This window comes from Oreochromis aureus, linkage group 6, assembly GCF_013358895.1.
Source record: "Oreochromis aureus strain Israel breed Guangdong linkage group 6, ZZ_aureus, whole genome shotgun sequence".
NCBI lineage: Eukaryota > Metazoa > Chordata > Actinopteri > Cichliformes > Cichlidae > Oreochromis > Oreochromis aureus.
In genome coordinates, this window is record NC_052947.1 from 26,783,212 (window position 1) to 26,799,584 (window position 16,373).

The 16,373-nt window shown below is 37.4% G+C and overlaps 1 protein-coding gene across 1 annotated transcript; it reads right to left on the reverse strand.

Moving 5' to 3' along the window:
* Positions 1-2: 2 nt before the first annotated feature.
* On the reverse strand, positions 3-4,125 carry LOC116311003 (GTP-binding protein Rhes-like). The gene has a single exon (XM_039613233.1). It carries the CDS (start codon positions 3,907-3,909, stop codon positions 3,283-3,285), a length of 627 nt encoding a protein of 208 aa, XP_039469167.1. The 5' UTR covers positions 3,910-4,125; the 3' UTR covers positions 3-3,282.
* Positions 4,126-16,373: the final 12,248 nt, after the last annotated feature.

Below are 16,373 nucleotides of genomic sequence, written 5' to 3' on the forward strand. Positions count from 1 at the left end.
TTCATTTGTATTTTACCATAGATGTGTGAAGATTTTTGTGGAACTGCCAGAAAACTACAGTAAAGCGGCTTCACACCTGAACTGAAACTCTCGGTAGCAGTTTCAGTCACTGTTCAGGCGGCTGTTTATGTGAAGCATGGAAAAGCATGAAGTAACCACCTGCAGTTGGTTTACAATACTTCATGATTAATACTTTAACAGTTGTCATATGTGATAACGCACAATACTTAGGAGGAAATGAAATGCAGTCCAGATAAGGAAGGGGAAAAATGATTTGTGGTTTTGGAGCCAGGCCGTTGAGATTTTCTTTTTTAAAATAAATTCTGAGAATAGAAATCTTTTGCAAGCAATGTAAAGTAAACTAGATGATCAGAATTTCAAGTTTAAAGCAGAAACTTTAATAGTGGATGCTGCTTTGTGTTAATTAAAATTGAATGTAGTTTTCAGGTGACTTTTTTCAACATTATTCAAAAAAGGCAAATCTATAAGTGTATTACTCATCGAAACATGACTCACAAATGAGTAAATATAGACATGTGGCAGGTTTTGTTTTTCTACAAAGAGACAAAACATTTAAATAACTACATTTTCACATGCGGGCACCACGCAGACATTTCGTAATCTTTGTGTTTCTGTCCAAGACCCTGAACTTGTTCTAAACGCCTCAGAGTCACTTCAATCTGCTGAGGAGCTTTGACCAAGTCTAGGGGCAGAGACGTGTTATTGGAAAAAAAAAGTCAGACCTGTATAAATAGTCACCATCCCAGTAAATATGATCGTTTAGCATTAATAAAAGCATTCTCAGTGGGATAATAAAATATGTACATGTATTTTAAAGACCTTAAGCTATTCCTTGTTGTAAATTAAAGTACAACTCCATGTAACAAGATGACAAAAGCACACACCTGCGTGACTGTGAAGCTGTTAGGCCTCTCTTCCTTCGCAAATGAGCAAGAGCAGAGTGCGGAAGAATGTTTAAATGTGGACTGAAAGAGGAACTGCCCACAAACGTTTACCAGGCCACTTCCTCAAATTAAAACAGGAAACTTTGTTCAGTCTAATCTGATTGGGGGGGGGTGGGTGTTCGGACCAGAACTACAACTGTCTCCCAGTTGCATGTAGGGGAACCATGCACAGCTATTTCAGGAACTGCATAATGATCTGTGTTGTCAGCCAGCTACACGCTAGTACTGCACAACTGTTCAGTATTCAAATGTTGTGATGCTAATGAGAGGTTTCATTTGTTTTGCCTAACTTTGTCTACCATTGCCTCAGGGGTGGAGTCCGTCAGTAGTGCTGACCTTACTAACCCATGCTAAAGTTGCTTTCATCTTAACGCGTAGTTCGAGGAGATGTAAAAGTCATTTATTTTATTAATAGATTGGTCTGCAGGTGTTTTGGTGTCATACTTAAAATCCTTTTCCTCAGTAGGCCTGCCTTAAATATGTCTGTTTATAAAGGTTGTATTTAACCTGTATATAACCTTGTTTGCTGGTACCACAGTAAATATAGCATACCCACATTGAGTTAATGTAATGTGTGTTTTTCACCAGCAGATGGCAACAGAGGTCAGAAAATACTGGCAGGCTTGCGCAGTCAATAAATTTAGAGCACAAATTGCTCTAATAACAATTGCTTTTACCGGATGTTCTCATTTTTTGTTTTGTTTAAATCACTTGTCACAAGAAAATGAGTAACAAGAAGAGTGAACAGTGAATACTTCATTTTGTAATTTTATGACTGCCCATGCAAAGGCAATGGTAGATGGAGCATGCTGGGGCCTCACCCAAAACAAACAGTCTTTACAGTCCTATAATGTATGCATGGCACTAACAAAGAGATGCTTCTAAGTTTTACTGCATCATATTTAACCATCTGATATTATGTAATTATACTTTTCAGTTTAGCTTTTTGTGTTATAAGAGGGCTATAAGACTCCAAAACCAATGTTCTAGAAAATAATTTTTGCTGTATTAATCTTGTGACAATTAAGTCTTCTTTTTGGCTTCCAACTTTATGTATACACTATTTTTTATCAGCACAGTTTCTATTGTCTTTTGGGTTATTTTGTTACCTTATTACTACCTTATTAATTTGTAAGATCCTGACATCCTTTAGTGTAATTAATAATTCCGGTGCTGTGGTTAACACTGTTGCATCACAGAAGGAAAGCCCTGGGTTTAAATCCACTGGCCTGCTGGGACATTTCAGTGTAGTGTTTGCATGTTCTCCCTTTGCTTGTTTGGGTTCTCTCCCATCTTCCTCCTACAGTCCAAAGATGTGCATGAGCATTTTGAAATTGGCTGTAGCCGTGAATGGTTGTCTGTCTCTCTGTGTTAGCCTTGTGACAGGCTGGTGATTTGTCCAGGGTGTATTCCTATCATTCGCCCTATGACAGCTGGTAAAGGGTCCAGCCCCTCTGAATTGCATGGGCGGAATAAAATTGATGTTGTACATCTTCACATACATATCAATGCTTATCTGTTTTTCATGTCTTTAATTATGTACCTAGATATGTTTATTTACAGAAACAGCAACATTTTCACAAGTTTTGCTTTTCGCTTTTATTACACATTAAAGACACTATTCCACATACATTTGTTAAATAAACAGCTAAAAAATATATGCATACATGTGATGATAAAAAAAAAAGAAATTTATAAAAACAAGCATTTTGAATGGCCACATCAAAATGATAAGTGCATTTATATTTCCATTTGACCACAGGTTTTTTTTAAAAATACAAGGGTAATGTTATGCTTAGTAGAAAATCCCAATTAAAAAAATGCAAACAGTATCATGTGCTACAGGTGAATCACTAAGTTAAAAAAAATTACATGAGATATACAACTTTTGCAGAGGCCACACCTGATACATATATACACATACTTCCCCTTAGTAAACAAAGGATAGCAACAGTCCAGATAGCTTAACATGAGGAACTTTTTACATTGAAATTCAATCGCTTTACAGTGATCTGAACACCAGCAGCATGTCACCAAATAAGCAGCAACAACGTTACATCAAGTACACATCTAATTAATTCTCTCCATTTAATTTTAGGTTCACAGATATTCATAAGGTAGCAGTCTGTTTAGGTTCGGTCTGTACTTATTTTCTTCTTCCTGAAGTGCTTTTTTTGCCAGGCAGCTCTTATGATGTCCAGGTTTCTCTCTCATTCTCTCTGTCCAGCAGCACTGAGTTTCACAACATACCTTCCATATTCTCATCCACCCTGGCTTTTTGTGAAGCAAAACACCATCTCCCCTCCTGTGACACTCACTATGACAAAATACAGCTGTTGGTCTTGTTCATGGGTGGCCGAAAATTGGTGTCTTTTGGAAAGGTCTCCCTGCGTCGACGTAGTGCGGGGCTGAGGCGGCTGGGAAGGTTTGCCTGTTGCAGGAGCTCCTTGAACACTTCAACGACATTGGAATTTTCCTTTGCTGAAGTTTCCACATAACTGTTGTTCCAGTCCATCTCTACAGTTGATAGCACATCCTCGTTGGACACTTGACGCTCCTCTTCTCTGTCCACCTTGTTTCCCACCACCACGATTGGTGTGTACTTGTCCTCTTTGATCTCAAGAATCTCATCTCGGAGGCTCTTGACAGCCTCCAGTGATTCTGGGTCATCCACAGCGTACACCAGTGCGAAGGCATCACTGCTTTGGATTGAGAGCTTGCGCATGGCGGGGAAGGAGTAGCTACCGCTGGTGTCCAGGATTTCCACGGTGACCTTGACCCCGCCAATGTCATATTCTTTACTATGCAGCTCCTCCACAGTACGCCGATGTTTGGGCTCAAATGTGTCTTGGAGAAAGCGTCTGATAAGGGCCGTCTTCCCCACGCCTGCTGCTCCCAGAAACACTAGGCGCACGTGTGTCTTCTCCTTCACCTCCAGAGACATGTCTTATTTTTCTTTCTTGGCCCAATTGAGAAAAGAAAATGTCCCAAAAAGTGTCTTATTTTATAGACTTGCAAATTTTAAATCTGTCACTAACCTTTAGCCTAAATATTTTTTCAAGGAAATCTCTCCATGTGCAGTTTGGAAATTCTTGTTCCCGAGCTTCTTTCCTTTTTGTTTTTTTCACCTGACAGTTTTTAAGCTCCCTGTCGAAGCTGCTTATTGGGTGCTTCACTGTGCCCTAAACCTACACACACTGCCTTTTATGCCTGTTTTGGTGAGAGAGCTCAATGGCCCACCCCTGCAATTGCAGCCAATCAGCTCAAGGCAGCCTGTTGAAGTACAACATCTTGACAACCAATGATTGCAGAGTATGTAAATCAGTGTAAAGGGCCACTTCAGGCAGAGAAAGGAGGTGGTATCTGAGAGTGGATACATGACAAGCATAGCATAGAAAATATTGTCTGAGTAGAGCCCTGATTATTATTCCAAAGAGTCGCAGAGTACTTCAGAGGAAGGAAATAGTACCTCAGGTTTGATAGTATAAGGAAAGAAATGCACACAAATAATCAGGTAGTTTATTTCATTAAGCAGCATTTTGACATTTTCTTTGCTTGCAACAGGATGGGCAGTACTTTTTTATCTTATCTGCTGTATTTATTCATCATAGAGTTCATCTTGATTAGACATGGTCATCCAATATATGAACATAATTTCTGCTGATAAAAGCTCTGACGTCTTATTCACCATAAATTGCTATCAGTAACTCATTTGCAATAAATGATATAAGATTCGCAGAATGATAAACAGCCATCTCAGGTGATGAATTCATGGTGCATACAAAATGCACCATGAATTTGTTGCGAAACCAAACATAAGATCATCTTTACTAAAAATGAACACAGGAATTGAAGGTCAGCTTCCAGGTAAGGTTATCTTTTGTTGAGCAAGTTGAGGTTGAGCAAGAGGAAGTTGAGATAATAAACAAAAATCAAGCAAACAAAAGAAATGTGACTTAAGCTCCTCAGCTTTTATTATTCATTAGTGTGGGCTATTACTAGCAAGTATGCCTCTAGCTGTCTAAGAATTAATCCTGCCTGCTTTCAGTTTGTTCCTTGGGAGTGAATCAGACTTGTGAGCCTCCTAAATTCCCCTCCAGGAGATTGACATCGTCTCACAGCCTACCTGGTTTGTTAGGTTACGCAGCAGCGTGGAAACACGGCAAGCTCTAGAGAACACTGCAACCTGTCCCAGCTGCTCATATTTTTAATATGCACTCGTATGCTTTCATCTGGGGACTGCTCTGTCTGAGCTGAGCAACAGAGCAAAGCGCTGTGGGAATTCAGCTGTGGACTAAAACAATGCGAGGAAGTCAGTGCTCGGGAATTTAAATTTGTAGAAAAGCAATTTCACAGCTTGATTTGATCACTTTCAGAGGAGTCAAAGGTAGTTCAGTCAAATCACAAGATAAACTGTATGCTGTTGTAAGGCTCAGGTTGCTTTGTACACATTGAAATCTTATGGTCTTGTGAATTTAAGAATACATTTCGGTGTGTTGACAGTTTCTGAAATTGCAAGATTGTCAGCATAGCAGGTATTATTTGCATAAACTTAAACAGTGGTCTTCTTCAGGCTCTTGTCCGTTACTTTGTGTAGTATTTCATTTTATTGCTGTAGTTATTACATATTGTAGTTAGCTGTAGTTATTAGATACTGTGTACAGTGTGCACTGTGTGCTAAAATACATCCATAACATGATCACTGCATAAAATATAATTCACTGTGCAATATTAAACTGAGCAACAGCATGTAGTTGGAGCATATAATAAAAATATATTTAAACTACCCCAATCTAGAGGTGTAATCTGGGAAATACCAGCTGACGTACATGAGGCAACTCAAGAGAAATATACCAATAAAGAAAGCAAAAAACTTAATTAAGCACTGTCATTAAGCACAGCTTTACTGTACGTGTTATTGCTTTGTTACTGTGGCTTCTTGTTACAAGCCTTATGCATTAAAAAATGCAGTGGAAATATGTAAATTAAAAGTGGACCTCACACAATGTGAAGCCCTGCCCATTAATAGTTAACGAAGTAAACGAAAAGTGGCCTTCCCATCTGTTGCCTCTGGATGTTTTTTTTGTGTACTTCATGTGCCATTATGTCTCACATCCCAGGCATTTTTCTATTTACAGTCACGTTGCCCCGTGGAGATGATAATGACCAGATGGCGTTGCCTGTCGGACTGAAACGAATTCAGCTCTGATGTGTGTTAGCGCTGTTGTATACCATAGAACAACATAATGATTCCGTGGCTGTTCAGTCCAATGCAGCGTTGATGCTGTTTGATGCAGAAATAGCACTTTTGTTTTATCCTCCTGTCGTCTGAACGCTTTGATTTTTAGTTTACATGCTGTTTTCAGTGGCAGCTCAACAGGTTTCTTTGTTTCCATGACCTGTGTCGTGACACTATTGTAATGAATGTGCCAATTTACTTCAGCGTATTTCCTTTTGTGTGCATGCACAACCTTGCCCCAGTAATGATGCAGTGGCACACAGAATTTATTGGAGTTACAGTTTGTTTGTTTTTTCCCTGTGGAACTAAAAGAAAATTAAGAAAAGATGCAGAAAAATGATTCAGATATTCAAAAGTAGTACACCTGTTTCTCTCTTTGTCGACAGTGAGGACAGCTATTGTTCAAGGTGAAAGTAATTGTGAAAATATTCTGGAACTGAAGGACATCAACTGGAGCACCTCTTACACAGGTCTATCAGTTTTTTTTAAAGTGACATATTTTTTGCATTTTTACCTTTGCACACCAAAATGGTGGATCAATAAAGATGTAAATTTAACTTTAATTTAATTAGTTTAACCGGTACTGGATTAACTGCTTTGGAATTAGCCATTTTATACACAGTCCCCAATTTTCTGAGAGCCATTGTCAAAGTCTGTAATCAAGAAACAGCCTCATGAAAGTAATTACACGGTTAACGATGTTCATCACCATCCTGATGTACTGGAGCAAAAACGTAACTGTCCAAAACTTACTAAGACCTAACTGTAGGTGGAGCTTAAACCAATACTCGGATGAATAACTGAAGTGAACTGGGACAAACACACACTTAGTCCAATTACTTTTTTTTTTTTTTTTTTTAAAGAAACTGCTCTTCTTTTAATTCCAATGTAGTTAATTAGAGCTTTTTTAAACAGGAAAAAATTTCATATTAGTGTTATTAAAAAGAACAAAAATAAAACCTCTCTCGGGTACTTTTTGTTCAGATATCAGTCCCCGAACTGTCTTTTAGCCAAAGTCAATTATGATTAGTTTTACATCTTTATCTGAAACAGGGCTCCTTGAGGCTATGATCCCCTTGTGTATTACTGAGAAGCATGGGCCCCGGCTGTGTGTATTGATAGAAAGTGGCCTGTGTCTTGGCCCCTCTGGCCTGATTGTCTGCACTCCTGTTGGAAATGCGTGCACTGCACTGCTGTCTTGTCAAGATGATGACATGAGATGACAGTCTTGTAATCTGACAGATGCCAAATATAAATGTTGCCCTATGTCACAGTTGACCTTGGCTGCTACTCATGCATTATTCGCCTCTATATGTTCTTATATAAAGAGATGTTGTTGGAAAAGTCTGTTCTTTCAATACTTTGTGTCATCCCTTCTGTTGCTGTGCTACTTGGCCCTAAGGCCAATTTTTTTTTTCCTACTGAGGAAATAAAGAAGATATAAATGTTTAAAAGTGGATCATCTTTAAAAAATAATATGGCTCGTATGGACTTCAGTCGGCTCCAAACAAGCCAGACCATCAAACTCCCAGATGGCATGCACCAGACCAATTTAATGCTTATCCTCTTTGGTTGTCACTGTAAAATAATAAAGTGCCTTTTATGTTGATCTGATAACCCCAGGAGTTACCTTTTGGAACTGGCAATGTGGTAAAATGCTGATAAAATGCACCTGACAAGATTTGAAGTTTGCATCGTCGACCATTTATCAATAGACATTACATTATATTAACTTACTAAATAGCTTACTGTGGTAATTTTGTGCTTAGTCATATGCCATCCATCATAAACAGAACTGTGAAACTGGTTAAAGGTTTAAATAGCACAGTTTATGCATGCTGATGATCATGATATTAATGCAGAAGGTTTCCTGTACTTTGGCTGTTTGGTATTTTCCATGATTGCAGGTACTTGTCATGACAGCTTTCTGCTGTCACCATAAAATCTTTCCTCTGCAGCTGTAACACTGTGCTGATATGGTGCTTGTCCATATTCTACTGTGCTGTGCAGTCTGTCAGAGTCGCACCTTGTTGAAGCAAATTGATTCGTGCATGTACAGTAGATGAGCAAATAGCAAGTAGTAAATGTTAATGGTAGAAATGATACCAACTTTATGGTCATGTTTTAACTTTATGGCTGCACAGCTGGCTTTGCTGCCCTTGTCATTTATTTCATGACTTCCTTAAATAGAAAGTAATCACCTATCTTTTTTCTTGTTTTTTCTGAGGAAAGAAGCTTTATTATGAAAGTAAAGTTATAATCGTCTTGATGTGTGCTCATCATCATCCAGGTAAGGAAATCTCAAAAATTTGTCACTGTTCCTCTTGGACGAGTGAGGAAACATTTCTCCCACTCAACGCTACGTCCAGATGAACAGAATCACCTTTTTGAGGTAAAGTTTAAGCCCAACTAGCTGATGAAATCGTTTTTAAATTATATTTGACAATCAGGCTTGTTGTTTGTGCTCAAATATTGTAGCAGGCTATCCTTCTCATTCAAGGACTGACAGGATGTCTCCCAGGATACTGTACGTCAACAGTCAAATCATGTATGGCTTGCCAACTACTATTAGGGTCATTGCATCTTTGTCAGTGTACAGATAGACATGCATTGATAATGGTTATCACTAAGTTCCACTTGTGTCTCATTCATGGCAAACACATCAGGACAGATTATTATCCACTTCATTTTATCATACTTATCCGTGTCCTTTGGCATTAGCCCCAGTATCTGTCTACTGATTTTTTTATTTTAAGGGATGAATGGGATGATTTTAAGGGTCACATTTAAAAACAACAGATGCTGACCAAAGTGCTGCACAGCAAGTAAAATATCAGATAAATATCAGTTAAATAATACAAATTATTAATATACATAATAGTAATAATCCAGTCTGGATGTAATAAAAGCCTGAATGACCTTCTCAAGGTTGCTAATAGAAAGAAATGTTTTAACTTTAAAGTCTTAACTGAAAGACACTGGCTTTAACAGCTGATTTGATCTTTAAGTCAAATTGAAGAAAGGAAACAAAGATGACACCCAAGGTTTAACCTAAGATGCCAGGGAGCTAAGGAGTATTGGGGAGATATGGAAAATTTAACTGTCTGTTGGATAAATCAAAAAAATTATAGTTTTTAAGGAATTGTTTAAATCTGGATATAAAACAATCTATTTAAATGTTTTATATTGTTCTCTGGAACCAAGACAGAAAGGGAACTCAGAATGACAATAGGGGTTAAAATAATGAATTGTATTTGCTCTTTTTACTGTTTGGTTATATTTTTGAGCATTTTGTACTATTTTACCTTGCTAAAAGTTATATTTTTCTATGTCAAGCAGGGCCTCCTGCTCGATGTAGTGAGATGCATGAAACATGAGATGCACTTTTTCCAGTGTGCGCTAGTGAGCTCTGTATTTGGTGGCCGTTTGGTCCTGCTCTGTGGAGTGGTGACTTACCGGTTTTCACTTACTTTTCAGTTTAGTGACCAAATCCTGTGATTTGTTGTTTTCCTTATTAAAAGGTGATAGCGGCTTGCCCGTGTCTTTTAATTTATTTGTAATAGAAAAATTATTAAAAACCTTTAATTTTGCCTCCCTGTCTTCTTTTTTTCAACGCCCACTTTTTGCTGCTTTCCCACTTCCCTTGAAACTTTTAGGGGAAAGTAACACGATGGTTAAAAAAGTACTACAAGCAGTAGAAAAATAATGACGTTAAGCTAATGAAAAGCCTTTCAGAATCCAATTCAACAGCAAATAACCACATACTTCACTTTGTATAAGTCCAAATAAGTTGAGATTTATTGCTACACCAACCAGTAGGAAATGCCAAGCACCTACAACACAAAACTTTTTAAGTGGGAGAATCACTCTGGTTATATGACAGCAGTCAGCCCTGGATGTCATTGGGTTGTTGAAGCCAGCAATGTAGCTCACCCCGTGTCTTCTCATGAGGTTTGTTTATGGTATAAAATATAAAATGCTGGCAGAACCTGCCACTGTGGACAATTCATTTGAACACTCCTGTATCAGTCACATTTGGACATACACACACACACACTGTGGAAAAAGTGGCTCTTTCATGCATCTTGTAGGCTGTGCCATTGTGATCTTTCTATTTTTGGGTTTCCTTTTTCCCCCTCTAACTGCAGTGTGATTTAGGCCAGCGAAGCACAATATCATGTCTGGAGTGATTTTTCAAAGCACTGACTGTTACCCTCCTCTTTTCAAAACACTCTTACTTGGACAGATTAGGGTTGTTTCCTGAAGCTATGCACACTTCTTCAGCCTGATTTGTTCTCTTGTATGTTTTGGACATTATAACGTTGCGCTAAAATAGTTTTTCTCTCCAGCTCCCATCTGTCTCAGTGTTTTGTGGAACTCGGCCTCAATGAATCTATGGAAAATGACATGTTCAGTGAAAAATGTGTATTTTTAGCGTTTCACTGATAAAACTTTATCTGAAAAACTGGGTAAAACAAAAAATCCTGGTCCAGGTCACGAAAACATTTCTCACTTTAGGTTCATTCTCGTTGTGGATTCTCAGACTAAGTGTTACACAAAATGTGATCCTGCATAATCTACCCAAGCCAAGCAGAACCACTCGCAACAGCATAATTAACAGCTCCTTCTTGATTAGCACCTCAGTAAGAGTGTTAGGAAGGCTGTCACAAATCACTAGAGTTTTATTAGACACGCATCACAGTGGTCTGCAAACATGACAGCTTCTAAACAACATACATACATACTACCATACTATATCTATTGAGTATAATAACTAACACAATCCACTACCTCACAGCAACAGCATCCTCTCAATCAACAAGAAAATCTTCAAACCAATTATGCACATGGCTATTGCATGTGGGAAGCACGCGTAGTGATATTGTATGCGAGTCTCTGTGCCTGGGGGAGAAAAAAATACTTCATACAAATGATGTTAATATCTCATTTGTCCCAAGCTACTGATTCAGAATACTGATTCTCTATTAAAATGTGTTCAGGTGATAAATAGATGTGGAGGGTTATAGTGAACCACAGAGGATCAAAAATCCAGAAAATTAAAGTTGAGCTATTACTATTAAAATTTTTGTTATTATTTAAACCACCAAGAGGATTGTATTTTCTAACAGAGAGGACAGCAGATTTCTGTGTCTTAAAGTGTGGGGATTAAACCTAGGTTACAGGATAACCTAAGATACTGAAACACATTTCTGTTCATCTAATTATCCAGTTGATGATTACAAGAAGGGCTGGAGCTTATAAATTGACTCTGCACAGATCACCACCCCAGAATTATTTATCCCATCATATTATACACAGTAATAATTTCATTGGACACTGTTGCTTTTCTGATGTGTCCGTAATGGTATTAACAGTATTCATTAAGGCACCACAGGTAAATATTTCTGCAGAAAATAAACTGTTTGAGTTAAATTATTTTTAACTGGAATGAATGGATTACAGTGCAATGACAGCACAACACATCAGAAAAAGATGAATTATACTTAATATATTGATTAAATATTCCTTTATTTATTTAATTATAGTCATTTGTCCAGATTGTTGATTGTCATTTGATTATTTTTTTCAAATGAGGATTAGGGGAGAGCTGCAACCATCTGCACTTTCATGTTACAAAGCAACCACTATCTGTTCTTGTTATTACCAAGAGCTTCCTGCTGAAGGGTTTAACTGAATTTCAGTAAACCGATCAGTAAAGTGATCAGCGTGTCATATCTCATTCCAAAATATAAATAGCTCAAATAGCGGTCCGTAATCAAATATTTCAACATGTTATCTCTCATCCTCATAAATGTGGGCATGCTGAATGCAGTCCACAGGAAACGAGTGAAACCAATTGAGCCGGCAGCTCAGTCAATGACTCACCTCCAAAAGTGTGGGTTAATGTATCCTGTTCTATAATCAGTTGGTTGTTATAGCAGTGACTCAGCACCAGGATGTTTCTGACTAGCAGAACCCTGATACCTTCTGCAAACACTTGCTGTGTGAATGTTTTTGTGCGTCAGTGAAAGAGGAAAAAGGTAGTTCATGGGAAGTTCAGTCTAGGTATTTCCAGAAAATCGTGTGCATATATCAAAACAATAGAAAAGTCATTTTAGTTTAATTTGTTCTGTTTTATTTATGTAACAACAATTACCTCAAGGCATTTTATATTGTAAAGTAAAAACTACAATCACACGACCCCCTATGAGCAAGCAGCTGGGGACAGTGGGAAGGAAAAACACCCATTTAACAGGAAGAAACCTCCAGCAGAACCAGGATCAGGGAGGGGCAGTCACCCCTGAGAAAAGGGCAAAGTTTGGGAGAATGAGCCAGACTTTAAAAATTACTAATGACTAAATATAGTAGTGCTATATAAACACTTAAAAAAATAAGTGAAGCAGAAACGCTCGGTTCATTATGGGAAGCATTATGGGTAAAATAGTGAACTGATACTTTGTTGTGAAATGAGACTTATTTCGAACAACACATGCATACTCATTGAGCAGCATTAGGGCCAAACCTAAAATGCATCACATTTTAGTCTCTTAGGGAGTTTAACAGAACACAACAAGCAGTCTAAATTACTCCACTCAGTGTTGCACTATGCACCTAAATGTATAGTTAGAGTGGGGTTTGCATCGCTCAAAAATCTAAAATACTAAACACTTTAAAGGGAGGGAGACCATCTGTCCATTAATATGCCTCTGTGAGCCTTTTTGGGCAGACAGTATGGCTCCTATTTTTTTTGACAATGTTATAGGATTGCAAAGTTGTACAGGTACAGTATTTCAAAGTTTATGCTCTATATATTTGAAGTAGTTTAGAATAGCAGTAAAGAACTGCAGCTTTTCACTTTTGAAGACTCTTCAAACCTCTCTTACTCCAGGTATATCTCTATTTCCTTATCGTCTACCTGCAGTCTATGGTGAATGTTTTTGACATATGCTTACATTTTATAAATCCGTCGTTGTGAATTGTGATCCATATTTACCACAGTTTTGTGTAACAAAAACAAAAACTTTCTGATCCAAATAAATTCCTTTTATTAGTGGAACTCTACAGTTTTTAAATTGCCCTAGCTTTCAGTTTATTTCTCTCTTTTTTAGTTTTTTTTTTCGTGTATGAATCTACATGCATGTGCGCACATGTGAGTCAGCAGCTGTCAGATGGCTTGTCAGTTTGCACTTGGCTCAACAATGTGACAGTTGGGTAATCAGTAATGCCACATCCTGTCAGATTCAACACAACAACAATTCCAAGAGTCCAAAAATTTCACGTGATGAAAATGTAGGAAAAAAAGATGCATTATGAAAATTTCCATGCATTAATTCATTTGTTACTGATGCATTAATAAACTGATATGGTTATATATTGTATATGTATGTTTATGGGTGCATTTATATCCTTAAATGGTTCTGTATTCCCATCTACAAGTGCAAACTTAGTCATGGCGCCTATATTGCTGGTGATGATTAAATCTTAAATCTGTCTGTTAATCTCAAAGTCTGTCATGCTTTCATGATTTAATGAAGGAGAGGCAGCCAATGCCAGATCCTCCCATCAGGCTCATATGACACACAGAGAAGGACAGCTAAGTCACACAGAGCTGGTTTTTAGATAGAGAAGAATCATATTAACTGTAAGTAATATTTATTGGCCAAACTCACTGAGACTCATAGACTTGAACAGAAGAGAGAACTGAATTACTCATTTCAAAATTATTTTTTTTATTGATATTTGACCTAATTTTGACTTAATGTCGCTGAAAAGGACAATGCCACTACCTCTCTTAGCCATATCACTGGATGAACAAGCAATAAGACACACTGATTATTAATTAACAGCTATGTGTGCAAGCAAGAAGAAGTTATTGTTATTTTCACAGAGAAAAAAGAGTGGGTTGTGTTTCTAGCTTAACTAGATAGCCTAACTAAAATTACATAAGTCTTTAAAAATCTTAGTAATTAAAAACTTTTATACTGTTTCTAACTAGCAGTGCAGACCATTCAATATGTGGAACAGATGCTCCTCAATCTTTTCTTTTTTCTTTTTTTTGGTTTGTGCTTACTGGGAATTCCCATGCATATTTATTATGAAATGGGCCATATTGAATGTGGAAGAGAGAAGCTGTTGGCCACAGGCATACAGCTAATGAGACTCAAAGGGTGGCATATTTTGGTATTTTTTCTATTATTTCTTTTCATTGCTTTCAGGGTTTAAATGGTAAAATGAGTTAGGTTGTGTGACTTTACTTCAAGGCATGTTTCCAACCCTTATGCTTGACTTGACAAATCTGTTTCACAAAACCTAAGTACCAATTTACAATTCGGGTTTTTGCAAATGACGGGTTTGCATTCATGTAATTCTGTTTACTCTAATTTTTTAATACAATGATTTGCAAATCTCCTAAACCTGTTTTTTATTCACAATAAACAGGAAACATATCAGATGTTTAAAATGGGAAAATGTAACAATTGTAGAAAAATATTAGCTCATTTTGCCTCAGTCCATTTTAAATTAGCTTTGGCCCAGACAGAGAAGACAGCAGTGTTTCTGGGTCATGTTCACCTATGACTTAATCTTCACATAGTATACCTTTGACCTGTATTTATGGATGGCACAGTGAACTGTGTTCACAGATAGTGATTTCTGGAAGTGTTCCTGAGCCCATGCAATGAATTCCTTGACAGCATTACGCCAAACTTTAATGCAGCGCTCATCTCAGGGCCCAAAGATCACCTGCAATGATACTGACTTTTGGCCTTGTCACTTGCACATAGAGATTTTTCCAGATTTGTAATGATATTATGTACTGTAGATGATGAAATATTCAAGACACAGGAGCTTCAAATTGATGGCACAGGTGCACCTACTAAAAATCTTGGATGAGCTCCAATCTCAGTGACCTCGACTTCAAGGTCAAAGGTTAAGTTTACTGAAAATCTTGTGAATGCGATAACTTGAGAACAAGGCAACGTAAGACTTTGAAATTGATATCACAGGTGTGTCTACTAGAAGGCTGAGGGGTAGCAATGGCGGTTGCCAGTATTTTGTTTGTTTAACTTACTTTTCCAGCCTTTTGTTTCCCCTATCTCTCACCCTTTGAGGCATGTTGCTGCCATCAAATTCAAAATGAGCCATTAATCTTTTCTTAAAATGACATTTTCTCTGTTTATTCTGGTTTCATTTACATTTTCTACAGAATCCCAACATTTGTGGAATTTGGTTTTTATATAATTCTTTGGCGAATGTTTAAAAATATGTGTTTTTGATGAGGTTGATGATATTTGACACATACTGTCAAATATCATCATCACAAAACAACTCCAAAGTACTCAAATACTGTGTGTAGCAGTTTAACATTTTACAGTTTTTTCCCTTTGAGCCAAATAAATTATGTTGGCAGATGCAGTACACTTAATGCTTGTGTGCACGAATTAACTGTTTGTGCAAATTAACCCTGTGTGAGTACTGATCGCTACAGCTTTCCTGGATGTTTCTTATGTCTGGGAAGGGCATCTTTTAATATCAGTCAAGACAGAGGAATCCTAAGCAGTGTGATTATAACAGCATTGAAATGCATTTTACATTTTGTATTATATTCTGGTGAATACTTAAATATGTTTTAAAGTCAAATCAAGATATAAATGGATTAGTAGTAAGCAAAAAGGAGCATTTTTGTCCAGCAGCTTCACCATTGCTGTGTTTGCCTCAGTTTTCAAGTATGTTTTGCTGTTTTCCCTGATTTAGAATGGACAGTCAAGCTGAACTTTTAACTTCATTTAATCATTACTTTCATCATCATAAACTGGTATAGATGCTGGGAAATTAACTCGACCGTTACTTTTGCTGTTAGCTCATTGAAGCACATCCACATCCACAAAAACCCCCAAAACAAAAACCCTTTGGCCAGGACTAACACATTGTGAAAGTCATAAGTCATTTGGTCCAACCGCTATTAATATTACAATATGCTGCAAGGAACAATATAATCTAATGTATGCATGTATTTTGTGCTTAGCTTAGCACTGTGGATGTAGATGTGCCAGTTTCTATATATGTATAGCAGGCACTGTAGCTTATGTTTTACTTTCTCAGTAACATTGATTAAGGCTTAAATAAAACCTCTGGTTAATGTTTTTTTCCCCTTGGTTTAACGATGCACG